The following is a 27,404-nucleotide window of genomic DNA, read 5'->3' as shown; positions in this document are numbered from 1 at the left end:
AACATTTTGCTTGATTTAATCCACTATTTCTCCCCAAAGCAGAGTACTTATTTTGGTTTCTCACCCAACAAAGCACACGTTCATCAGGAATTGTGATTGCCTAGTAGAGAGGAAAACACCCACCCTAAATTAAAAATGAGATCCGTTTACTTTATAAAATGAGAATGATTACTACTTACTGATTACTTAAATATTCATGAGAAAAGTCTCCAAATTTAGATGGCTGAGTGTCTGAAGATAAGGTGTGCTTCTATTTCTCATGAGGGATACGGTTAGTCCTGGCCTCGCGGTGGAGCTCTGGGAAAGCTGGGGAGGCCTCTTGCCTTCAGTGAGCAGCAGTGAGGCGTTTTCCTCCTGAGTGAAATGGATCAGGTTGATGTTGCCTCCAATGCACAAAAATAATTTTTTAATTCCTCTTGACTGGGCACGATTCCTCAAGTATTATCTCAATTCTGAAAATTTGCCTGTGTATTAAAAACATGCACACGGAGACGAATGGAACTGTGCTGGTGCCTGGGGAGTTATGGAACCTTCTGGGGAGCCCCGGAAGGAGGGCGGGAAGACCTCACCCCCGATGGGCTGCTTTCTGATGCCCCGTTGTTGGAGCTAAGATGGACTCCATGCAACTCAGGTCCCAGTGATCATTGTTCTGACAGCGAGGTGAAGGCTCAGAGGTGGAGTGATTAAAAAGTCAGATTTAGCAGCAGAAATGAGATCAAAATCCAGGCTTCCCGAGTCCCAGACTAATGCCACAGCTGATCCTGTGCCATCTCTGGACTCCTGTGGACTTCAGGGTAAGAGTCAAGCCCCACATCTGGCTTTTCATACAAGCAAGATGAGCAATGAGATGTTACTCTGCCCAGCACCCCTTCCTTCGAACTTCCCTTGACCTTCCCTATCCCTCACTCCTCCTGCTGTGGCTGGTCCCTCTTTGCCTTTAGAGGACCTGCCACCCTCCCCATGCTCCCCTTAGAGATGGCCACCTAGATGTTTTCCTAGCGGACGCATGGGATGAGAGGACAGACAGTGAAGGGGCAGGTGAGGCTCCATCTGGTCTGGATCAGGCTGTTTATGTAAATGACGACTTGCAGGGTGTCTGGAGGGCGAGGGCCAAGCCATTTTCTCCCTTCTTTGCTTATTTGGCAGAAAAACGAGAGCTGGACAAACACGGGGTCCGTATGAGTACATCGGAGTAAGCGTCTGGGACTCAGCAGCACCCAGGGCAGCCGCGCAGCTCAGTGGGGCTCCACCACCTCGCCGGGCTGTAAGGCTGAGGACATGTTTCCACCAGTTTTTCTTCAAGCTCTTCAAGTCTGCTAACAAGCCATACACTGCCTCAGAAAGTTATAGCATATACTGTCCAAAGTTTGGTAGGGAAAACCAAAACCAGTCAGGGTATCTCAGGCAGAAAAGAATTAGATAAATTAGATACATGAAGTTCGATGATAAAGGTCACTAGGGTCTTAGAAACACTGGCAGGCAGGGCCGGAAGGATGAAAGTTGGAGCAGTGCCCTTTACTCTCTGCTGCCGCAGTCTTCAGAGAGTCCCTGGAGCCATAGGGAGCTACTGGTGCTGTTCCCAGCTGCCTGCAGAACCCAGCAGGGTGACTCCCAGGAAAATGCCCAGAGGCAGAGAAGAGAACCCCTCCTCTGAGGCCCATCAACCCCTAGCTCTGTCCGCCTCCAGCGAGAAACAACCCTATGCTGTTTGTCTTCAGCCTCCCGGATCTCATGCAAGCGCTTCTGGCTGGCACATTCTCACCTGAGCCTGCTGACAGGTTCTGAGGGATGTAGCCTCCAGGCTCCAGCTCCTGCAACACCCCAGGGCCCGGGACAGGTGGGAGAAATGGTGCCGGGATCCTAAAGAAGATCCAGCATGCAACAATTTCCATAGCTTTTAATTCTGCTGCATCACCAATTACTTTAGGTTGCGTTAATTAAAAAATAGTCTCCTGGGTGTCATAATTTATTCACCTGGTGATTTGAGCATGTAACTCATACATGCATCCCAGAGTTCTGACTTTGCCAGAAAGCATAGTTCGAGAAATTATCCTTCAGACTATCCTGTAGGGGAGAACACGGTATTGGGGCCATTGAAATAAATTTTCAAATAAAGAAATGGTGTGGCTGCACTCTGACAACGACCCACCTGAGGCTCGAAAGTGTTTTATGTTTGAAAGGAAAGTATGGTGAGTGAAGATCATTTTTTAAACCCCTCTGCTGGCTTTTGGGAGTGACGGTAACTTTGGGACTGGAAGTTTGAAACAACCAACAGAAGTATGATTTTCCTCTGCTTGTACCAATGCTAGTTCCTGAATAGGACACATACCGCGAAACCTTTAAGGAGACAAGGAGCTGCCAATACTGGAGGGAAAATAAAAGTTCCTTTTACAGAAATAATACTATTTAACAACTTACAAATTTCAAAGCTACCAACACCTAGAAGTTAAACATTTTATTTCCCAGAGAAGATGTCACTTCCTAATGGATTTAGGGAGAGTCATGCGTGCGCGCACACGATGACAGACTGCCCGTGTGGAAAACAGCCACCCATAAACAGGGAGAGACATAGCACAGTATCTTTCCACTGTTGCTCATAGAGGGGAAACTGCACTTTTGCAGGTGTGATAGGATGAAGTGTGTTGACTTACCCGTGCTGACCCTATAACTGTCAGTAACAGGGTAGGGAGAAGATATTCTTGAACGTTACAGAGGTGGTTTAGGTAGAGACAGAGCAGGACGTGCTTGGGAGGGAGAGGGGCTGACAGACAGCAGTCTCTGTGGGAGAGTGAAAATAGGGAACACAAAGGATTGGTGGGGGATATGATTTGCATTTCTTTAGTGACTTTGGGAGATGCTAGTAAACCCTGAAATTCTGCTTTATTAATTGTTAATAATACTATTAGACCGATTGGACTGTCCTTCTTTATAACTGCTCCTGAACGGTCCCACGTGAGTGATGGCTCAGACGGGGAGACCAGCTTCTGGTACGAGTGCACCAAGGGGAGGGGCATGGACTGCATTTTGGGAAGGACGTCCTTATGCAGCGAGCACGCTTCCTTGTGGCACTTCAGGCCTGCTCACGCCATGTTTACATGGTCAGAGAGTCCCACAGAGACACAGCCTCCCATAAATAATGAGCTAGGGGGTCAGGTGGCTTTGGAGACACCAGCTTCTATGCAGCCCTCTCTCTGCTTTGCGTGTCTGATCTTGTGTGTGAGTCACCCGTGGGCAGGGACTGTCACTGACCAGCAAAGAGCACCTTCAAATAAAAGAGAGTTCGACCCCTTCATGAGGGCAAAGACACTCCATGACTGAAGAGTTGTCAGTGAAAATGAAAGTGATCTCTCTTTGTTTAACTTTTAGACACAGCAGGAAAAACCTGGATTTAACTCTTCAGCCCGAAGTTGACTCTCCTTGTTCTAGAAATATAGGGTGTCCCCCAAAAATGTATACATACTTAATATCCGACAGCTCAACTGATGTTTCTTTCTTTTCAGATTTAACCCATTGGAAGTAATAATTATTCAAAGTGTGTACACACTTTTTGGGACACCCTGTGTACTAGCTTGGATAACTGAGCTTGGATTAACAGCAGCCGCTCCATCTGTTAAGACTATTACATGGAAGCAGAAATTACCTATAACACATTGACGACACCCTGCTGCCAGAGGCTGATTTGGAAAACCTAAATTAAAATGTAAATACAAGTGAGAAAGTAAGTATTACATTGCTTTGCCTACCTATCTCACATTCGATGAGGGGAAACTGTATGCTCTATACAGGGATACCCTTCTTGGAGGAACAGACTCTCAGAGAATTCGTGTAGAGAGAATCCAATTTCCCTTTTAACACAATAAAAGAGGAGGTAGATTTACATAAAAATATTCTTAGCCCAAGATAAAAGATATTTTCGCATACAGATTTGGAATAATTTAAAATATATAAATGCTGTGCAGAAAATAAGGCAAGTCTAGCTGTTTTAGAAGGGAAATGAAACTGGGTCTGTAAGATCTTTTATAATCAAACTTCAGCTCTTTCTCTGTGCCAAGTAAATGATCCCCACTAGCCTTTACATATTTCTGTTTGAGTCGTTTATTTTTAGGGATATTTTCTAAATCAAGAACCTCACTTAATATTCCTCAGTAAGGCTATTCAGTGACTAATGATGTATTTTTATTTCACCTTTGACAGAGGGGGACTTAGAGGAGAAAAGATATATTTTTGTGTTTTTTTTTGAAACTTACAATATGGTTTCTATTTGTCCTGTTTTCCTCTTTTGTGTAATTTATACTTTATTTGTAATAATTGTGATTTTTTTCCCCTAATGATTATATTTCTAACTTTAAGTTTATACAATGTACTCCATTATTTCTTAATAGAGGGTCCATTGATTGGTTACTGTCATTAATAAAATGACTGTATTTTCTAGGTTCCCCCTCAGCCCTTTCCTTCCCATACCTGGTTTTCATTAATAGCAGAGATTCCCTTAGTTCTTAAGTTAATTTTTTTATTGTTGACACTACTGCAGATGTCTCCCACTTCCCCTCGAAATCTTCCCACCTCCACCCAGCCGTGCCCCTTCCCTAGACCTTATATTTACCCCTCCATTACTTTCAGGCTTCAGCTGCTAGCACTGAGCTGTGAGTAACCCTGCTTCCCCACCCCCAGCTTAACTAAGCAATGCTCCTGTGGGGCACATTGTATGTGCATTTTTACCTGAGATATCCAGTGTCCCGTGAACCCACAGATTTAAGTATTGCTTAATTTCTGGGTCATTTTCTTAAACCGTCTCTCCTCCTACCACCATGCTGAGTTTCTTTTTATCAGCATCTATTTCGCACACGTTGCAGTCCTATTCTCCTCCGTACGTGAGTCTCTCCAGGCACTTGCTCATGTCCATCTCATTTTGCTTCCTCTGTCTCCCACCTTTTCCACCAAGCCTGCCACTGTGTGCGCCCCGCAGTCTGCTCCCCAAGGCCTCGTTCCTGTGACGGCCTTGTCTGCCCCCGACTTCTTTCCCAAGTTCAGCCGGCTTCACCTTATCCCGTTTTCCTACCATTTCTCTCCAGAGCGCATGTTTCTCTGTTTTGAGTTTTTATTTTTTGGAACAATTTATTCATTACATTAAAAAAATTTGTGGCAACACTGACGGCCTCTACTTGCATTTGCTCCCGATCAGTACTTTTGGCGAGCCGCTCGTGCCTCTCCTGCCTGCTTTCCTCGGGGAAGTCAGGAGGTCTCCACAAAGTCCCTGCACCTCATTACTTTGTTTGAAGAGGTGGGTTCCACCTGGACGACATTTTTTCTAGTTCAGAGGAGAGCTGGGCCAACCAGGGCCGTCAGTCTTCTCGCGGGCAGCGGATCTTGTAACGTGAGCAGGTGTGAGGGGCCTTACAGTCTTCTCTTCCTCCCAGTCGTCCGAGATCAGAAGCTCCAGGTGGTTCACGGTGCTGCCCATTTCTTTCAGGCTGTCTCCCCAGCACACTGCTCCCTGGAAGCACAGTCACCCCGAGACTCCTCATCCCCTGCCTCCAGCATGCCCCCTACTGCGGACTGAACCTGCAACCTGGGCCTGTCACTGACTGGGAATGGAACTGTGACCGCCTGACCCATGGGTCGGTGCTCAACCACTAAGCAACACTGGCTGGCGCAATGTTGTATTTTAAAGCAATCAGTCCACTTCTTCAAAGAGGGCAAAGTGGTGTGAGAAAGCCCTCTGCTTATTTCTAGGACAGAGGCAGAAATTAATGATATCACTAATAACACAGTGGCTTAACACATAAGTTTTGGGACCCCACTACAAGGATTAGAATCTGGGTCCTGTTTCTCACTTGCCATGAAATCTGTGTGCCTCAGTTTCCTCGTCTATAAAATTGGGGGGGGGATGGAATCTTTCTCAAAGACTGGCTGTGGGACTAAATTAACTGATACATATAAAGTGCCTGTAACTGTAGCTCGAACACAGCAGGTATTTGACCCATGTAGCTGTATCACCACCATTACCACCTTCACTACCGTTTACGTGTATCTGCTCCATTAGGAACGGTTTAAACACTAATGGGAGCCTTGCTCACTGGAACAACTTCTGAAGCAAGTTAACGGGGGATCAAATGATAAATCCACAGCATTCTAAGCTGTTAACACTTATGAATCTTTTTCAAACTATTCCAAGGTCTTCACAACTAAACCCTTGGAACCAATAATGCAGAGAATCCTTGTGCTCTGGATGTTGTCTAGTTCCATGTGGGGCCTCCTTGATGTTGTCTACCTATTGTTTTGGAAAAGGTATAGATACAGGTGGAAATCTGAGGTGACAAGTGAGAGGGATGTAATGAAAAAAAGAAAAATTTTATGAAGGTGCCTTGTTTTGAAGAACCACTTCTTACCTGCCACAGAAGTTGAGTCTAAAGCTGTCGTACATACTGCATTTTAAAACCTAATTCTTCCCGGCAGCTCCACTTCCTTCAAAATATCTAACTCACAGGAGTGGTGGCAAGATGTAATTGAGAAGTAATTAAAATCAAGCCTTAATTTAAGGTTTTAGAGAAATGATGTTGAATACTAATTTGATATAGACTGTGGAGCATCTAAACGATGCTTAAGAAAGCCAAATGTTTCAAACTTCCCCTTGACTTGATAAGGGTGAAGGGGTCACTAAACAACGGAGCTCTCAGGTGAGAGCTGGTAGGGAGACTTTAGAAACAACATAGTCCGTGGAAAGACCAAGGATGTGAGATGGACATCCAATCATTTTAGAGCAGAGGTCACATTATTCACTTTCTGAAACTTCATTGCACAACTCTTTGTAGCAGGATCGTCAATGCTTGTTAGTTCAGGAATTATATTACGAACAGATGAAAAGCATGATGTGACTGGCTCTTCAAGTTGGAGGGGACTTCACTATGAGTCTTCGATTAAATTTCTATCGAAACACAGGCCAATCTAAGTTTGTGACATTTGTAATGGTTACAGAAACCTAATGGAATAAACTCTGTGTCCCTATTACTTAAACCCTTGGGACCAATGTTTTCCTGCTGTCACATTTAACACAAGCACTTTTCAAAACACTGCCACGGGAGACCTTCCTGTGCTGTGTCGTGAACATGAGCTTTGAGTCACCCAGTCCTGAATTAATAGGATGTCTGTTCCGTTCACAAGTGCTGTGACAGGTTATTAATTTTTCTCAGTCTCATATGAATCTGTGGGTATCTGAATAAAGACTGTAGCCTTCATTATACCAGGGGTGGACACTTGGCCACTTTTTCTCACAGTTATATCCAGTACTTGACAAAATGTAATGGGGTTTATGATGTCTGCACCAGTAGGTGATCAATCACAACTCATTAGTTCATCAGACTCACCTGAAGTCATCTGATGTACACCTGACAGCTCAAAATCTCCATTTAGGAACATTTTCTGGGGTATGCAATCCAGATTCATGGTGAGGCCACTTTATTCTTGCCCTTCCCTTCTACCTTCTCAGAATCCATCTGTTCTCCAAGGCCCAGTTCACACTTCACCACTAACTCAAGCCTGTTCTGAATGCTCTAAAGCCACAGAACTTCCCAAACTTCAATAGCACTTTGTTGGTGGTGGTGGTCAAACAACACTAACCCTAACTTGGTGTTTTGACTTTTTGATGGTGTTCTGCTCAAGGTATTGATGCCTTGTGCCATGTGTACTTAAGTAAGGGAGCTCATTTCCTACCTGACAACAGGTAACAGTGAAGCTTCACATTTTAGGAAACTGAAAAACAGGCTCTCCATGGTCAGATGAGCTTTCAAACTTTTTTTGATCTCAACTAAAGTGGACATGGAGAAAAACACAATTTTTTTTTTTTTCCTTTCCATTCTGATTGACACTCACTGTTGGTTAAAACCTCCCATTTATTTGGGATTTAGGTTTTATCATTTATTTTGATTTTTAATTTTTCCTGAGCCTTTCATCAGCGAATGTCAAAAAATTTAGTTTGCATTCAAGTTTAATTATGATATGTCTTGGAGTAAGTTTAAACAAATTCCTGCTATGTAGTTTTTTAAAAAAGTTCTAAATACCATATTTAAATGATCCAGTCTAATATTTATTTTTCTGAAGAGTTTATATAAGAACATACAACACAAAATAACTGAAAAAGCAGGTAATATCTTCTCTGAGCTCAAAGACTGTGTTCCCATTGGTTTTTATAAATGAGTTTTATTATACAAGTTGAGTGGGTTTGGGGGCACTGAACTGAAATGTGGGTTTTTTAGGGTAAAGATGAAAAGGCAGTGTTATTTCTGAAAACGGCAGAACTCTAGGAGAGGATTTATGATTCATTACCAGAAAGCTTTTCTCCTGGAACGTCTGCTTACATGCCTTGTTGTGCAGCAAATCTGAGTGTGTCTTTCAAAGCTCATGGACGTGCTAGGTCTCAACCACACAGGAAGATCCTTCGTGTTTCCTGAATAAAACTGTGCTTCTATAATGAACCTAAAACCGTATACATGTCCTTGTTACAGCTGGCAGTGGCTTATGTGTAATGATTGTAATTTTTCTTGTAAAATATATTCTTTTGAATATCTAATACTTATGTTACATGCTAGCTCTTATTCTTGTAGTATAATGCACGTGCAGGAAAGTAGACTTTAAAATATCCCTAAAATGAAGAGTAAACACATTCCCCAAATGCATATTTTCAAGGCCCAATGTCATACTCTTTAAAGTTTTGTATTAAAGGAAATGTGAGAATAAAAATATATTTTAATATTTTAAATAAAACCTTTGATCTTTAAAAATAATTATTGAATAAGCCTAGGTATAGAAATAAATGAAAAGTTTTGCTGGTTTAGAGCAATCAATGAACAATTGTGCAAGCTAAAACAGGCAGGTACACTTGACAAATTAAGTCACCATGGAAAGATGCCTACATGTTTAATTTTCCCGATCCCTTGTCGCCTCCCTCTAACTCGAATGCTCAGGCTCCTTGGTTCCTTCGTCACTGATCTGTTTACTGCCTTCATAGTTTTGCCTTTTCCAGAATGTGGTATCGCTGGAATCATACAGTATGTAGCCTTTTCTGATGGACTTCCTTTGCTTAGTAGTTAGCTTTTAGGTTTCCTCCATGTGCTTTCATGGCCTCATAGTTCATTTCCCATTGTTGCTGAGCAATATTCCGCTGTCTGGCTGTACCACAGTCTATTCATCCATCACCTACCCAAGAGCACCATGGTTGCTTCCCAGTTTTGGCAGTTATGAATAAAGCTGCTGTAAACATCCATGTGCAGGGGTTTTTGCGTGAACATCAGTTTTCAGCTCAGCTCCTTTGAATAAACACCAAGGAATGTGACTGCTGGATCATATGGTAAGAGTATGTTTAGTTAAATAAGAAACTGCAGTTTTTTGTTTATCTGTTTTGCTTCCCTCATATATTGTAGCACCTTGAGGACAGAGACTGTGCTAATTTTTCTCAATACCTGTCCTGAAGTCATCTAGCTCAGTCCTACCCTGAACACCCCTAGCATACTGTCTCAACAAGTACTTACATTATGTGTATTTAATGAAGTGTCCTTTTGCTAAAAGCAAAACATTCTGACCTTTGAATGGTTTTATAATAGGCCACTTTTAACCCAATTTTACATAATGACCCTAAAGATTCACGTCAATCCATTTCACTTCCCCCATAATAATTTTTAAAAAGCTCTTTAAAATGAGGGCACTGAACTAAACAATTTTTAAGATGTCTTCCAATTTAATATTTTAGGATGCTAGTTACTATGTTTATTTTGTCAAATTTAAGTTAGGGCTTAAAAATACAACATGTGGAAATAACATACAGATCTGTCTTCTCTAATGTTTACAGACCAGTGTGGTGGCTTCACGTTATATATCTATAGAGTGTCCCCTATAGATACATACATTTTGAATAACAGTAAAGGCAGTGTTTATTAAAATGCATTTCATTTTCAAAATTGGGCTATCAGCTGTTGAACTGTGTATAAATTTTTGGGGGGCCACCCTGTATATAGCACTTTACATGTTACTAGAGACTAGGGAAGTGAGACTTGGAACATGAAGTAACTTGCCCCAGCTCCCCCTGGAAAAAGCAGCAGAGCCACCGAACCCTCTGATTCTGGGGATGGCTCTTTCCACCAAACCAATGCTGGTACTTTGGGAAACTGAACTCCAAGGATGCTCTAAGTCCGCCTGCCCATGACAGAGCTGTTTCCCCTCTGACTTCCTTCCCTCTTGTGCAACATGAACATTCTGTTGGGGAGAACCTCCAGCTCCTGTGATTTCTAAATGCAGTACCTGCTGCACTGACGTGGATGGATGCACACAGAATAGAGGTTGTTATCAAGAGCTGATACAACCCTTTCTAGGAACAGAGGAAGTATTTACAAGCTTCTGGGGATATCACCAAGAAATTCTACCAGAGCAGGAAATTAGGTCACTGGGGAAGAATATGTATTTTTTCCAAGACACAGTTTATTCAGGAGAGGTACTGATAACAACATCCTAAAAGATGATAAACTCTTTTCTCTACAAAGAACTGTAGGTTTTAGCAGATTGTTGGAGCAGATGGAGAAATGACATTCACTACCACAATTTACATTAACACGCTACACGACAGATTTGCCTTGATTAAGAAAAAAGCCCAAACCACTCCAAAGACTCAGAAACAGCTTCTCATCAGTTCATTTCATCTCGCTTCGACTTGACTTTACTTAGTCTATTTTGAAAAGACACATTATAAATTTATACCAAGTACAATGACAGACTGTACTAAAATCCTTTAAAATGTTCCATCTTCAAAAAATTTAATTCATAAAAATGATGATCTCTTGCTGCCAAATGTGTTTATTTCATTATAATGTTTCCTGCTTCCTGAAATAGAATAGTGGATGCATCTGCTCAAGGAAGCAGAGTAACATTTAAACATCTGTCCAGTGTTAGTACACGTTTATACCTGCACCAAAAATTCCTCTTTCCTTAGTCTTGTTGCCTCACTTTCATGGAATTAGAATTCTTTGTTTTAGATTTTTCTTAATCAATTCAACACTAGAATTTTCTACACGTGACACTGATAATGTACTCCTCACCGTGAAAGATTCGATTTAATTCAAGCTATTCTGTTACTGAAAGTATTTTGGATATTGAGAGGACTGTGGGAATAGAAACATGACAGGGTCAAACAGATGGGATCTACTCATAACCAAAGCATGAAATAATGGCTATTCATGTGAGAAAAATTACCTGGCCAGTCTTAACGGTCTGGTTGGACCATAATTAGATGTTCTGTACGGGTCTTTCTTGTAGCACATGCTCAATATATATCAGGTGATTTTGATTTTCTTGTTATTGATTGGGCTTATTTCCTAAAGCTCAGCTAAGTGCAATTTTTCTGGGCTTCAAGGTTAAAGATGGACAAATACTACTGGGTTAAAACTTAACACATACAATGTTCTGGGTCTCAAATGTAGGGGGCGCTATTTCACAGCATAGTTCCAATAGCTATTTCACAGCGGCCTTGTCTTACTTTACACAGCAATGAGCTACTAGAATTTATTAAGTTGAAACATGAAAATCCATTTGTAGTAATTTATTACCATTGAAAAATATGTACAGCAAAACCCCACACACTGTTGTTTTCTACTGTACTGTACACAAGCTCAGTTCTTACTCAATCAGCTGAGACTCAAAAATGAATCATCTTTTTCAAAACAAGGCAAGACTGATGGACTCTGACGCAAACAATGACATGTGGTGAGTCGGAATTAGGCCAGTAAATCAGTCAGTATATTAAAGTCAGTTTCGCATGTGGTTGGGCTTTATGGATCTGTGCAGGACTCCCGGGTACTGTGCAAACCACCCACAGTGCTTATGTGAGGGAGCAATTAATTATCACCAACTATAGGAAGATGTTTTTATGAAACAAAGTATTAATACTTAATAAGATAACAAAGCCCTTGCCTCTTTCAAGGACTTGGGTGGGAATTAGGGTACACTCTGGATGCTCCTTCAGAAGAGAAAGAACACAGTTTTTCTGCCTAGAGTCACAGGAAGACTATCTCTGTTTAAGAAGTCGTATTTTAAATGAATGGAAAAGAAAAATCCCTGCAGTATCAATTAGAGCAGGAACATTACTGTGTATGGCACATGCTAATAAACTACTTTAAGTGCATTTTTTCAGTATAATCAAGACATCAGAGAGTGGAGTAGAATAATAATCTTTTTTAGGGAGGGGAGCCTAGAATATGATCGAGGGAAATTGTTTAGGGAAACATGGACTTGCCCTGTGACAGGAGGACAGCCTGAGAGAAGGCATTATGGATACTGTTTGTCCTGTGACCCCATCCCATAGACAGGGAATCACGGAGGGCTGGAGACAAAGAAACCAGGAACATATAATAGGGAAAGGGCTGTCTCTTCAACAAATGGCGCTGGGGAAACTGGAGAGCCATATGCCAAAGGATGAAACTGACCACTATTTTACTCCATACACAAAAATTCACTCAAAATGGATTAAAGGCCTGAATTTAAGGCCTGAAAGCATAAAAGTCCTAGAAGAAAGCACAGGCAGTGAGCTCCCTGGCATATACATTGGCAGTGAGTTTTTGGATCTGACATCGAAAGCAAAAATCAACAAATGGGACTACATCAAATTAAAAAGCCTCTGCACAGCAAACAAAACCTTCAACAAAATGAAAAGGCAACCTACAGAATGGAGGAATATATTTGCAAATCATGTATCTGAAAAGTGATTAATATCTAAAATATATGGAAAACATACAACTCAAGAGCAAAAAAAACCCCAAAATCTGATTAAAAAATGGGCATAGGATCTGAATAGATACTTTTCCAAAGAAGACATACACATGGACAGCAGGTGCATGAAAAGATGCTCAACATCATTAATCAGGGTACAGGTGTGGCCTGGGGGAAGCAGGTGTGACCCGGGCACGGTGCTCAAGTAAAAACCCTTTCTTAAATTTACAAGGTTCAGGTCTCTTTTGCATTGACATGGGAGAGTGGGTCTTGAAAGTTCTCATCACAAGAAGGAAAAAGTTGTAACTGTCTGGTGACAGATGTTAACTGGGCTGCTGTGATGAGCCCGCAATATGTATAAATAGTGATCAGTATGCTGTGCACCTGAAACTCATGTAATGTCCTAAGTCAGTTATACCTCAATAAAAAAATAAAGGCGCTGGGAATGGGAAAAAAAGAATGAACAGAAAGGTCGCGATTTGGAAGAGGGAAAAAAGTAACCTAATGTTTACAAACACAGGTAACTGAAGTTTTCCAAGGCTTTGGACATGCTCTGAAAGCCCAGTGAGGCACAGTTCCTGAGGGGAGGGTGGGGTGGAGCAGGTGTGACCCGGGGGACGGGTGTGACCTGGGGGACAGGTGTGACTAGGGAGGGCTGTACAGGTGTGACCTGGGGACAGGTGTGACTAGGGAGGGCTGTACAGGTGTGACCTGGGGACAGGTGTGACTAGGGAGGGCTGTACAGGTGCAACCCGGGGACAGGTGTGACTAGGGAGGGCTGTACAGGTGTGACCTGGGGACAGGTGTGACTAGGGAGGGCTGTACAGGTGCAACCCGGGGACAGGTGTGACTAGGGAGGGCTGTACAGGTGCAACCCGGGGACAGGTGTGACTAGGGAGGGCTGTACAGGTGCAACCCGGGGACAGGTGTGACTAGGGAGGGCTGTACAGGTGTGACCTGGGGGACAGGTGTGACTAGGGAGGGCTGTACAGGTGCGACCCGGGGACAGGTGTGACTAGGGAGGGCTGTACAGGTGTGACCTGGGGACAGGTGTGACTAGGGAGGGCTGTACAGGTGCGACCTGGGGACAGGTGTGACTAGGGAGGGCTGTACAGGTGCGACCTGGGGACAGGTGTGACTAGGGAGGGCTGTACAGGTGTGACCTGGGGACAGGTGTGACTAGGGAGGGCTGTACAGGTGCGACCCGGGGACAGGTGTGACTAGGGAGGGCTGTACAGGTGTGACCTGGGGACAGGTGTGACTAGGGAGGGCTGTACAGGTGCGACCCGGGGACAGGTGTGACTAGGGAGGGCTGTACAGGTGCGACCCGGGGACAGGTGTGACTAGGGAGGGCTGGACAGGTGCGACCCGGGGACAGGTGTGACTAGGGAGGGCTGGACAGGTGCGACCCGGGGACAGGTGTGACTAGGGAGGGCTGTACAGGTGCGACCCGGGGACAGGTGTGACTAGGGAGGGCTGTACAGGTGTGACCTGGGGGACAGGTGTGACTAGGGAGGGCTGTACAGGTGCGACCTGGGGGACAGGTGTGACTAGGGAGGGCTGTACAGGTGTGACCTGGGGACAGGTGTGACTAGGGAGGGCTGTACAGGTGCGACCCGGGGACAGGTGTGACTAGGGAGGGCTGTACAGGTGCGACCCAGGGAATAGGTGTGGGTGGGGGCACAAGTGTGTGATCTGGGAGTGGTGGCAGGTGTTACCCGGGCAACAGGTATGACCAGGGGACAGGTACCTAGGGGGCAGGGGGTGTCCCCTGACCGCCTGAGGTGCTCTGGGAGGAGGCCAGCCCCCCGCAGGCGCCCGCGGTGGAGCGCCTCGGTCACAAACGTCACGAATTCAACGTCCCTCATGAAAACACCCAGGAAAGCGCCCTCGCCCGGATTTAGCAGAGAAAGAAGAAGAGAAAGAACCTTTTGGAAGTGGACGTGGCGTCTCCTCAAGGCCTCACACCTGCTCTTCGGCGTCGCGTCACATGCTGGTCCCCAGGGCAGCGGCCAGGTCTCACCTGCTCCCCGGGGCAGGGGCCAGGTCCCAGCGGGGCGGGGACCCCGAGCAAGAGCCGAGGGGACAGCCGCCTGCGCTCCCGCTCCTCAGGCCGCGGGGTGCGTGAGGCCCTCGACGTCCTGTCGCGAGAGCCCATCCTGTCGCGAGAGCCCGTCCTGTCGCGAGAGCTCGTCCTGTCGCGAGAGCCCGTCCTGTCGCGAGAGCCGCGGGGCTCGCGATAACTGACCTGTGTCGCGGGAGGGACTGTTCTTCGGACCGCTTTCGCTCAGGGTGGGCCTCAGGGCACCGCGGGTGAGTCCCGGGCGTGGGACCGCCACGCGGGTGGGGGACCCGCGCCCCGTGCGCAGGGTGCCGGGAGGGTGCGGGCGTCCAAGGCCCGGGCCGGGACCGCCGGGGCGCAGGGCGTGGGGCCCGCCGGGCCTGCTGGCTCTCCCCGGGCGCCCAGGCTGCTCGGAGCCTTCCGCCTAGTCCAGCGGCGGCCTCGGAGCAGAACAGGCCCCACGCCTGCCGCTCGTGCCGGGGCTGGGGTCCTGCGCGTCCGCGGGCCCCACGCAGGTGTCTCAAGAGTCACCCTCAGGCTCCGGCTGGGGTCTGAGCCGCTCGCTTTCTCCCTGCGGCACACCCGGAGCAGACGGTCCTGCCTGGAGACAGACAGAGCGACAGATAACAGGTAAGCAGGACGGAGACAGGCAGAGGCAGAGGGAGACCGGCGGTGCAGAGATAAACATAGAGGCAGGTGACAATAGAGAGAGGACAGAAAACAGGTCAGCACGACAGAGACTGGGACAGAGGAGGCGGAGGGAGACCGACGGTGCAGACAGAGATAAACATAGAGGCAGGTGACAGGCATAGATACAAAGAAAGAGACAGACAGACAGGAAACATCACGGGAAGGATCGCAGCAGAGCAGGGACGCCCAGGGCGCAGGTGGCAGCGTCCTGATCTTCCCCAGCGGCCTCAGAAGGCACAGTGGGCTCGGCTGCATGCTGTGAATCACCAGCAAGTCGCTATGGGGCCCACGTGTCAGAATAAGAATTGGGGTGCAAGGTATTGCTAAAAACTTTAAATACAATCGGCCACCAGGGGCAACCAGCGTTCCAGCCACATACCCTCTCATCACCTTCCCGAAGGGACAGCGCCGTGCCTTATGCTTCTTTCCTTCAATGTTTGACCTTGGAGCTCTCTCGCATGTTAACCCTTTGGCCCATACACACGCCTTCTAGCGACCTCAGGGCATGCCATTGCGTGGATCGACCGTTACTGCTAAAATTACTGTCATACTCATGGAATCATAGGTCATTCCAATTTATTTGCTGCTAGAAAACCATGTTGTGATGAGTGTCCTTTTAGGTGTGTTCCTGGGCTTTTGCAAGATTGTCCTTGGAGTAAATTCTTTGAAATGGAATCGGTGAGCCCAAGCATGTGCGCTTTTAAGCTGGCCTAGATGGAGCCAAATTTCCTCTCCAAGGCCCTGCTGATTTACACCCTCACCAATAGTGAGTGAAAGTGCCTTATGCCCACATCCTGGTCTGTACTTGGTATCATACATCCTTAACACTTTTGCCAACCTGATAGGTGAAAAATAGTATCGGGTTATTTTTATTTCAATTTCTTTATATGTGAGTGAGGCTGAGCATTTTCCCCTGAGCTTATTGGCCTTTTAAACTTTGTGTTTGAGGGTGGGAGGAGGTGATTACCTGTTCTTATTAATATGAGTCTTTTGAATACTGAAAATTAGCTTTTTGTCATAAAAATTACATACTTGGGTCAATTTTGTCATTTGCTTAAGGTATTTATTGGCTATACATTTAAAAAAAAAATCCACAATTGAACAGATTAATCTTATATGTTTTAGTACTTGGGTTTTGTCTTACCCTTATCTTCTCATCAAAGTTGCAAATACATATGCTTACATTTTTTCTTGAACTCCAGTGACTTCATTTTTTTATGTTTGAGCCTTTGAAACATCTAGAATTTATTTGCTTCCTACTACTAATTCATTGATGAGGTGAGGCGAGGAACACTCCCAGTGGAGAATTTTCAAGCTGAAAAATGATTCTAAAGTTGTGGTTTTAGAATATGGCACAGATAGAGTTAATTCATATGTGATTTAGTTATTTTCACTCAAGCCATGGATCCAGTTTAATGCACTGTTTTTAAACTCCTGCTCTGAACTAGGATGTGTGCTGCTCTCTGCATCACTGAAGTTGGGAGAAGGCTTTTACATCCCATAAGGACATGTTCAACTTGTACAGTTTAGAATTCAGGAAGAGGGTGGGAAAATATAATTGTTCATATTAAAACCATCTAATTTTGGCAACCTTTTGATGGTTTTTTTGAACTGAGGTATATTTACTTGCTGCCATGAAATAATTGAACACAGTCATAAAGAAAAAATTACATAAATAAAATTAAATAGGAACGATTAATCTCTTGGAACACCCCACTGTATATTGAATTATGGAGTGAAAAGTATTGGCAGATGCTTGTCAGCTTTAAACTGTACTTTTCTTTATAGAGGTGCTAAACATGGAGTAGTCTTGAGAATGCTGAGCCTCACTAAGTCATAACTTAGACATTCAATTGGCACACATGAGGTTCCTACCCTTATATTTATTACTTTGACTACTTCCATTTATTACTTTGACTGCTTCCCCACAAACGGGAACAGTTCTTAAAGAGCATCACGTCCAGGTACGTGAAGCCAGAGCCTGTGATAGAAGTGCAACGAGAAACTCTAACCAGCCTTTGGCTTTCCTTAATTTTCGTAGAAAAAATCTATTTAGAAATTGAATATCTTTTGATTAGAAAATAATTATAATCAACTCATATAATCAGCTCTGATAGAGGGCTATTTCGAAGTGGGTGAAAGCAAACAAAAAGTAAATCGCGTTTCTCCTCCTGCCCAGGGATGTATATTTTTGTTTGGGGGAATATTTGCCGTGGGTCCGCTGTGGTCAGCTGAACAGCTGGACTGCAGAGTCCATGCAGGGGAAAGAAGGAGAGGAAACAGACAAACATGACTCATGAGGATGACGTCCCATTTTTAACACAGAAACGTTATTTTCATAAAGATTCTAAAGCCATTCGAGTAACGCAGCTACCACGTTGCAGTCGCTTCTCCTTTGTCCCAGAGAAGTGCCCTGGGATACCCTCTAGCCCCCGCCAGTGGGAGACCGAGGTCCAGGGTTCCCAGTGCCTTGAGCAAGATCGCCGGGACGGTTCGGGGCCCTGTCCGTGGCGCGGTGGCTGTGCGGGGTGTGCCGCGCTCACTGGTCTCGGGTGGACGCCGCCTGGACGCTGAGCGCCCGCCTGACGGTGCCCCGGGCTGCAGAACAGGGAGGAGCCTGCGTGCTCGCGATCCGCGTCAACCAGAAGCGCACTTGATGGGGCGCATGCGGCTTCGGCGGACACGTTCTGCCCTGCGGGGGGCTGGGGGTGGGGGGCTGAGGTCCGCCGTGCAAGCCAGCGCCCCGGGCCTGTGTTACCGACTCTCCACCAAACGCGGGGGCGTCGGGGGCCAGGAGAGCGTCTCCGTGGGCGGCACGTGGCGCTGTCACGCATGGTTGCTGGGAGAGTTAAATTCCTCCGTGAAACCCCGCGGAGAGAAGACACGCGGAGACTCGTGTCTGGTTCCTCCTGGGGTCGGCCCCATGAGTCTTTGCCCTTTGCTATTTCAGTCGGTATCTTTTCGCTGCGATAAACCAGAAATGCGAGTTTAAGGGTTTTTCTGAGCGTGGTGATCTCTCTAGTGAATTATTGAGCCTTGGAGACTCCTGACACAGACCCAAATGCCATCCTTAAAATATTGAAGAAATTTAGTACCGTACAGTACTCACGACAAATGCGTAAATAAAGTGTTCTGAAAGGGCGCCTTCCTCCCCCGTTAAAGTTTCTGAGAATAAACTGGGTACGCGAGAAGCTGCGTGGACTCTTCCGAGCCACGGGCACCCTGTAGCTGAGCCACTCGCACACCGAGTGGCGTCCGAGTTGCGCAGCGTCGGGTAAGCGCCCCCCGCATCCGAGTCCGTCGGAGGGGGGCGCTGTGGGGCGCTGGGCTGAGGCTCGCTGGGAGGAGGGCGCTGGAGAAGTGACACCCTTGCCCGCTCCCGGGGTTGGCGGAAACATTGCTGCGGCGCGTTGGCCTGGCAACCGCCTTCTGGGTCTTCAAGAGCTAGGAGACAGGGCTTGCGGTTTGGGCGGCGCTTTTCTGATTCGGGTTCGCCTTTTCCCGCCTACTTGCAGCCCTGTACTTTCATTGAAAGGAGTGTCCCCGCCACTGTTCTGGAAGTGGCACCTTACCTGGAGCGCCGGGCGCAACCCTAGTGTGACAGCGGCCTGGGAAGCCGGTCCCCGCACCTGTGCAGCCGTCCTAGAGAAATTTTCTCTTGGGCGAATTCCCATTGGCCACACGGTCTACTTTCTAGTCTCCATTTATTTTCACCCATTAGCGTGTACTCATTTTAAAAACCTCAGGTATAAAACACGCCGCAGAGCTGTTTTGCTTCGGGAGTCTGCAGTTGCCCCGAAACCCCTGAATGCCTGGGTGGATGGAGGGCCGTGTGACGCCCTCGGTGCGCCCGCGCTCGTGGGAGCTGTTACAGACCTGGGGAGAACGGTTAGGAAGCCAAACATAAACTGCTCATCCACGCCCAGAATTTGATAATTGAACGGGTCATTACCCGTTTAGCCTAAATTTTAGGTTGAACTGTATGAAATTGCCATTTTCATGAGTTTAAAAAAGATGGAATATTAGCAATTCCATATGGTTCAACCTAATATACTGTCCTCGTTTTTTCTGGGTGTTGTGACACAGTGTGATTCCAAAGGAACTAGTTCCTCTGAGACTGTTTCTTAACCGATAGGATTCACCTCTGTGCACCTCCGACGCCCCTACAGTTTTTGAGGATAGCTTTGTATATAAATCAATACAAACTTACGGGGGAGTATCTGATTTTCCTGGCTGGTGAGCATCGTGCTGTGGAATTGCCTCCCTTCCATTGTGTGCAGCCTTGGTGGGAGGCAGTGCTGGTGACAGCCTCCCCTGTCAGCGCAGAAGTACTGGGTCCCCCTCCCCGTGAGGTAGAGCCCCCTGAACCTAAGCTGGGTCAGGTGAGCGATGGACAGGCTTACACAGGGAGTAGTGCCGGGGGGGCGGGGAGAAGCAGCAAAGGGGCCATCACCCGAATGTGTGTGCTCAGGTGCTGCTTCGGTCCCTGCTGGCTGCTTCTCTGTTGCACCTGGGCTCCTGCCCACCTCCCCAGTGAGCCCCAGCCCTCCTGTGGGCCTCCTCCTGATACACTTCCCATCAACCTCTTTGTTTTAAATTAGAATTTATTTCTATTGCTTATAACCAGGAGCCCCACTGCTAGGAAAATTTTTGTTTTACTCAATGACTAATATTCATGAGTCATCAATAACTAAATAAGTAAACCAGATTCTATGAAAGTGAAGGAAATACTGATTATCTAATAAGCCTCCCGAAATACCTAATTTACCTGTACATCAATCCTGATAGCATGATTTTAGAGGAACAGTCTATTACTCAGATAGGTTGAAGAATGATTTTTTTTCCTGCTTATTTCAGTCAGCTGGGAATGGACAAGGGAAGGATTAGATGTGAGTCAGAACAGACGAATGACTAACGCTGTTCCTGAGTCCTAACATTCAGTCTATCCGTCAGTCAGTCACCAGGTCCTTCAGTGGGCTGTTACGGGGTATTTAATGTGCCATGGGCATTGCGCTTTGCCTTGCAGACACAAGGGTAAGTCAGTAACACGTGATGGGGACACGGCTCCTGTCCTGGGGAGGGCACAGGCTGGTAGTGAGGGAAGAGTAGTGAGCTGTTTATTTTGCTGTTGGGGTTTTGAACACCTGTGTCTGGGAAGGACACTTGTGCTCAATATTGAAAGAGGGGAGAGGTTTCTACAGGTGGAAGGACAAGGGGTCAGGGGATAAAGCTGACTAGTCCTAAGGGGTGCATCACCGACAATGGGCACATCATTGATACAAACGCGTGAGTGTGTTAACATGAGTATTGCTCATCAGGTGAGTGTATCGATGAATTAGTGTGCAGGTTATCCTGACATTTTGAATAAACTATGGTTTTAAGGATTCTTACACTCCTTTTCCTTAGTCCACGTAGCTGAATTATGAATTTAAACTGAGGAATTTCCCTGGCCATGCTATATGAGAGCTATGCAAACAAATCACAAATCCTGATATTTCTGCAGATTTTCAGCAGAAACTCAAAATTTTACTTAATCTGAAAATGGAATTGCCTGCTATGAACAAAACTGAATTTAAACCCTAACTATATTACACTCTTTCTTTTCTTTTTTAAATCGGGAAAGGCACACGCCCCATACCTCCAGGTATTAGGTGAGCTAAATTATCAGTTTTACATGCTTTCCGCATTTGTGCCCAGCATAGTTGAACCATAGAGGTGACGTTTAAAATGAAGTGTGGCTGGAATATGTGGACTCAGCCCTGAGTGTATGGCACTTTGGAGTGTGGGCGGGGGACTGGGAAGGACTGGCTAACTCGCTGCTGCTGGTGGTCCCGTCCAGTGCGGTCGCAGTGTCTCTCTCCTCTTACTCAGTCTGGGTCAGACAAGGACTCTGGTGACACCCTTTGTAAGTACGCAGCCGTACACCTGCTTTATCTATGTTCCGTTCTGTGTTGTATCTATGATGGGGTAGTTTTTGTTTTGCCAAAATCACTTACTACTTTAAGTTTTCAAAAAATTTTTATCCTTGCCTGAGGACGTTTTTTCCATTGTTTTTCAGAGAGTGGAAGGGAGGGAGAGAGAGAGAAGAACATTGATGAGTGAGAGATGCATGGATTGGAGACACATCGATTGGTTGCCTCCCACACGTGAATTTCTGAGCCATGCCCCATCCCAGCGAGTCCAAGGACCTAGCCTTGTTCCCAATTTTATAGTAATGAGAGGATTGTAGATTCCCTGTCACCTCTTCCCTGGGGGCATTTCTTTCAGCAGCTCAACTTTTGACCTAAAGCATCAGATCACCTAGGGAACAACTGTACCTGTGGGCTGGCGCACACTGTATTCAGGAGGAGGTGTTGAGTACCCATGAGTACTCCATCACAATCTGATCTTCCCCCTCTGGCTGTACAGAAGTTGCATAGTTAAGATTTTAAAAGGCGCCCATATTAATAGGAAGCAGGATTATTGATGGGAAAGAGTGATGTTATTTCTTTTTTATTCAGTTATCGTTCTGAAAACTCTGGTGATTATTAGCTTACTCATGTCTCCCTAGTTTGTATTTGCCTTTGGAGAAAAATCATGCAGTATTTGGCCAAGAAACACTTCCCTTATGAGATTCTCTGGGGCTGTACCTAGCCATCAGTGAGCAATAATAGCTTCTTCATCTTAACTTTATTCCCGACCTTTACCCCTACATGAAGGTCGTGTGGCATTGGGGGAGGCCACTTCATCTCCGAAGATCAGAACTGCATGAAGCAAACACTGTCAGAGACACAAAAGGAGAAAGAGGCACCTTGTCAGAGGGACCATAGCTCGTACTCGGAGGCAATTAAGACTATCAGCCTCTCGGATCTTTTCATTTATTCCGACAGTAGCCACAGATGGTGTCATAAGATCAAATGCTTTCCAGTCTTGCATTTACAAGATCAGCAGTCACGCCAGGTCTGGGTCAGTCCCTGTTCGGCTGGAACATGGGCACCCAGAGACCACACAGACTTGGGGGCAGTCAGTTCCTGCAGGAGTCCTGGGTTCCTTGCTTGCGGTTGGTGCCTTGTCGTGGTTAATAATGCTCTTTGCCTTGCTCGAGTCCTTGTTGCACCCTCTTGTCTGGGCCTCCATTCCTCTGGTGCGTCACTGGGTTCCTCTACCTCACCCAATGGGTAGGAATTTGAATGACTACTCTGCTCCTCTCTCTGGGACTCTCATGCTGTAATGCTCCCTAAACTGAACTGAGGGAAAGAAAATGACTGACCAGGGTTAGTAATCTTTCCCCCCTCAGTTTCCATCCTCAGTTAGGTCCATCTTAGATCCATCTTTATTGTCGTGATATTTTAGTGCTGAAGTGCATCGCAGTACCTCTTAAATCAGTTGGTCCATTAGTAGTAATTCTAAAACTGTAATTCGTAGGAAATGATCTCTTTTAACTTAAAATTGCATATTGGTTGAATTTTTTGTCGTTTTAGATCTCTGTTACAACGTTTTCAACTCATCCTGAAATTTTCTTTTTTTGTAGAGAGTATAATTCAGGCAATTCACTAAAAGGGTACATGCTCTTAGGAAAGAAAAAAATATGTGACTTCTCTTTGCTGAGAACTCAAATGCAAAGGCCAAAGTTTATTGGTAGTTTTTTTTTTTTTTTTAACTTTCTGTGAACAGAAAGATATGACAGGAATCCAACAGCAATTCCAGACGGATTTGACAACTTACCAGGAGACTGCGGGATGACTTTGATGCCTCTGAAAGTGTCGCTAAGAACAGACATCTCAACCAGGGTCACCGTCAGTCAGCTGTTCCTCTTGACAGTCTTTTTCAACGTTCAGAATCTTTATGCTGTTTTCCCTAGAGCACCTGCTTTTAAGACTTAAAAATAGATCTGGCATTCTAAGTTGGATCCTCAAAACATGTCTTAGACTTGATTTCAGTTCAATACGTATAATTTGATATGAAATAGTATAACATCAAGGATCTTTTTACACCTTTTAAATGATTCACATGCTGCTGATGCATCCTTAGCAACGACGGATGGGAACGTGGCCCCACGCATTTTCTCCTTGCCATGTTGCTCTCTCAGAATACTTATGACCATCATTAGCATCACCCTCATGCTCAAGAAACTTTAAGACCTAATTACATTTAGTTATATGTAGAACTTTTAAAAGCATGTGATGTCTTTTATTTTGAGCAGTTGACAATCTAAGGAAGATATTATGGTGCAGGTTATTTCAAAACATGGACAGTAGTGGTGGAGCCAGGTCTCTCCCTCCATCCCCTTGTGAAGCCTTGTACTGGCTAATAATTCTCTGTGACTTGCTCGAATCCTCACTGCACCCTCTTGTCTGGACCTCCATTCTTCTGTGGCCCACCTCTCTCACCAGTTACAGGGTTCTTCTACCTCGCCCAGTGGGTAGGAATTCGACTAAGAAAAAGGAGAGTAAGAATCCTTAAAAGCACAGTTTATTCAAAATGTCAGGATAACCTGCACACTAATTCATCGATACACTCACCTGATGAGCAATACTCGTGTTAACACACTTACGCATTTGTATCAATGACGTGCCCATTGTCGGTGATGCACCCCTTAGGACTAGTCAGCTTTATCCCCTGACCCCTTGTCCTTCCACCTGTAGAAACCTCTCCCCTCTTTCAATATTGAGCACAAGTGCTCAAAACCCCAACAGCAAAATAAACAGCTCACTACTCTTCCCTCACTACCAGCCTGCGCCCTCCCCAGGACAGGAGCTGTGTCCCCATCACGTGTTACTGACTTACCCTTGTGTCTGCAAGGCAAAGCGCAATGCCCACAGCACATTAAATACCCAGTGACATCCCACTGAAGGATCTGGTGACTGACTGACTGGTTGTTAGGAAGTAGGAACAGTTAGTCATTCAGCTTTCTGAATCTTTCAGTAAGCATCCCTTTACAGGTAAAGTAGGTATTTTTGGAGGCTTATTACATTCATCACTCTTAATTTCCGCAGTTATACCCTTTGTGTTTGATGGCATTTTTATGACTATTTGACAGCTTGGAAGAATGACCCTGGAGTCGGTACTCAGACCCATTCTGAGCCACCTTGCTGCCCCGTTCTCTCGAACAGGTCTTGCGTGGCGACTCAGTAGTTTCTCTGAATATTTTTAGGAGACTGTTTAGAGGAAAAATGGAAATGAGGTTGGTTAAAAGATGAGCGATGAGTGGATGAGGCGGATTTGCCTCGTGTCGCCGTGTGAGCTCCAGGCCCTGTCATCAATCCTGTAATCCGTGCGTCACCCAGTGGCTCTGTTTCTCTGATCTGACCCTGGCTGGCGCGGTTGATGGAGGGAGCAGCAGTTCCAGCTCTGAAAAACAGCTGGGATAATTTTTATTTTTAGATCCAACCCATCAAAAAAGTGAGTGATGCACCATTTTGAAGGACAATTTGATGCATCACAGAAAATAGAGAAAGCGTCAGGATGGATGGCTCCAAGGCTGTGCTTCAGCCGGCCATGGCTGGGTGGTTGTTCTGTCTTGTACTTGACCTCATAAAGCCCGGGTTTTGTTTCCACTGAGCCATGTCAGTGCCTATAAATCTGTCCCATGTTTGCTGCAAATACCGTGCAACCAAATAACGTTTAATGAAAATATTCAAATGGACATCAGCTCTCTTATACTCGACCTACCATTTTCTAATGTATGGACACGTGTGTGTGTTTTGTTCAAAGACATGCTAGCTTGCAAGCACTAAAGTGCAGTTTTAAACAACAGCAGCCACCCAGCAATGAACAGCCTGGGAAAATATGGCTGAACGGGCTTTCATTCTGTACAATAAAATGTGACTGATAGTTCTCCAGAGAAGAAAGTGCACAACCAAGGGTATTTCCCTAAGTCATATTATAGGCCAGCATAGCACATTGATTTATAACATTACAGGCCATTTCGGAAGTTGCTACAGGACACCTCGTGCCAATCGTGTGCTGCGCGGGTGCAGATTACGGTGATTTGTGGAAGCGCATTGTGGAAGACAGAGCCGTGGAGAAGGGAGAGTGCTGTTGCTCCTGGAATCACCGGGGAAACACACAGCTCAGCACGTGTCCCCGGGCAGCTTGGAACAGGGCACTGCCTTCAAGTTCAAGTCTCTGAAATGTCAAACCTAAATGACCACCAGGTTACATTAGGAAAGACACATGAGAGGATGAGGAGCTCATGAGATGTGGTGAATGGCACCTCCATGAGCGTTGCTTACGGTGACATAGTGAACTGGGGAGCCGTGCAAGTTATCAGGTAAAGAGGGAAATGACAGTCACTCCCTCAACATGTGAGGGAAGGGACTCCGACCAGGAGGCAGAACTTGGCCAGGCAAAGAGTTTGCCCTCTAGGCTTCAGTGGCGACTCTGTTCCCTATGCATTATATGACCTTCAGAAAGGTGAGCCTGGACTGGGTGTGGTTTAAGCCCAGTTCTGTCTGCTGCACATGTGGAAAGGAGACTCCCATGTTTAGGAAACAGAAGGAGCATAGTAGGTCCAGCCCAAGGAGGAGGAAATGCCTCATGCTGTTCAGACTCTGAGACTGCTGCCCTGTCTGTCTTTACTTCTCCGACCACGTGATCCCACCAGCTAGGAAGTCACGATGTGCCCAGGACTGGACTGGACCAAGACCCATGTCCATGCACACATGCGTGGCCCCTCTAGTGGCTTCTCTAGGTATTTGTGAATGCAGCCAGGCGAACCTTTGAGAATATCTAAGTCATGAAAGAAAATGCCAGAGAGGGAGAAAGAGAAAGGGATATTATTTTTCCCTTTTAGGTCAGGGAGACATGGTTCATGCCCTCCTGGGTTTAAAGTGGATATTGCACTTTTAAATTTAAATGAATTTTGAGCATCTGCAGAGTGAAACGTGGTGAATTCAAAGAAACATCTGGAGAAAAGTCAAGAAAGAGTATAGATTGTGTATCTGAAAAACACATGCCGGCCAGTATCCACAGCAAGCAAGAGCAGTGGGGTAGTGCATGTCTGTGTTAAGATCACTCGCTTAAATTTAGAGGGACTCCCTTCTCACAGATGTGTTTACATTTTTAAAAGTCTGGGGAAATGGCTGTTGAGTATATTTTCCTTCGCTTGGATGGATGCGGAACCGACAGGCTGAAGAGTCAGCCAGAATTTGAATCCTGGAGGTGCATTTCAATGGCTGGGAGACCTGGGAAATTGACCATCACCAAGACTTTATTTCTAAATCAGTCAAATGGGAACATGCTAGTTTCTGCCCTATAAACCTTTACAAAGATCAAAATAAACAAGAGTAATGCACGAACTCCACTCAGCTTAGCAACTGGAATGCAGTCCACAGGCACGGGGTCACTCAGTCGTTACTCCTCTGAGAACAGGAGTGTTGCAGGTGAGTCACCTGCCCTCCCCACGGTAATGAGGGAGACCTTGGTCAGGTACGCAGAGAGCTTGGGCACGGATGGGTTTGCGATTCTCAGAGTCGACTGCACAGAGCTTACACACGTCGTAATCTGATAAAACGAAGGCTCAGTACGCCTCCCTGGTTGCAGTTCTCAGTCATGCAAACATTTTGTTCTTTCTCTGTTTTATTTAGGAAAAATCCATCCTCCGTAGGAGACCCCATCTGCCTGTCATGGCCTGTGACGGAGAAGAATGCTGAAGTCAGCGAGAGGACGCATTTTTACGTTCTGTGCTGGGCTAGGCTTTGAATATTCCATCTGAGCTGCCCTGGGCATGGCTAATGCCATCCCCTCTGACAAGGGTTCTGACCTCAGTGGCTCTCCTGACTGCGTAGCTGTTACAGCGTTGAATTATTTCCTTGAACAGTTGATTCCACCGAAGATGTGTTTCGTTTACAATCACCAACAGTTGATGACATCGTGCTCGTTTTGAACAGTCATCCTGCTGAATATTTATATTCGTTATAAAAAG

At 45.8% G+C, this 27,404-nt stretch overlaps 1 protein-coding gene across 1 annotated transcript in view; it reads right to left on the bottom strand.

Moving 5' to 3' along the window:
• The window catches only part of CNGB3 (cyclic nucleotide gated channel subunit beta 3), a 62,829-nt gene extending 47,924 nt beyond the window's left edge, over positions 1–14,905 (bottom strand). The window contains exon 1 of the mRNA XM_087825593.1: positions 14,716–14,905. Coding sequence (XP_087681719.1) covers positions 14,716–14,905 — 190 coding nt within the window. The remainder of the gene's footprint in view (positions 1–14,715) is intronic.
• Positions 14,906–27,404: the final 12,499 nt, after the last annotated feature.

This window comes from Miniopterus natalensis, chromosome 16 (genome assembly GCF_054644295.1).
Source record: "Miniopterus natalensis isolate mMinNat1 chromosome 16, mMinNat1.hap1, whole genome shotgun sequence".
Taxonomy (NCBI): domain Eukaryota; kingdom Metazoa; phylum Chordata; class Mammalia; order Chiroptera; family Miniopteridae; genus Miniopterus; species Miniopterus natalensis.
The sequence above is the reverse complement of the archived record's forward strand: the minus strand, read 5'-3'. Positions and strand labels throughout refer to the sequence as shown.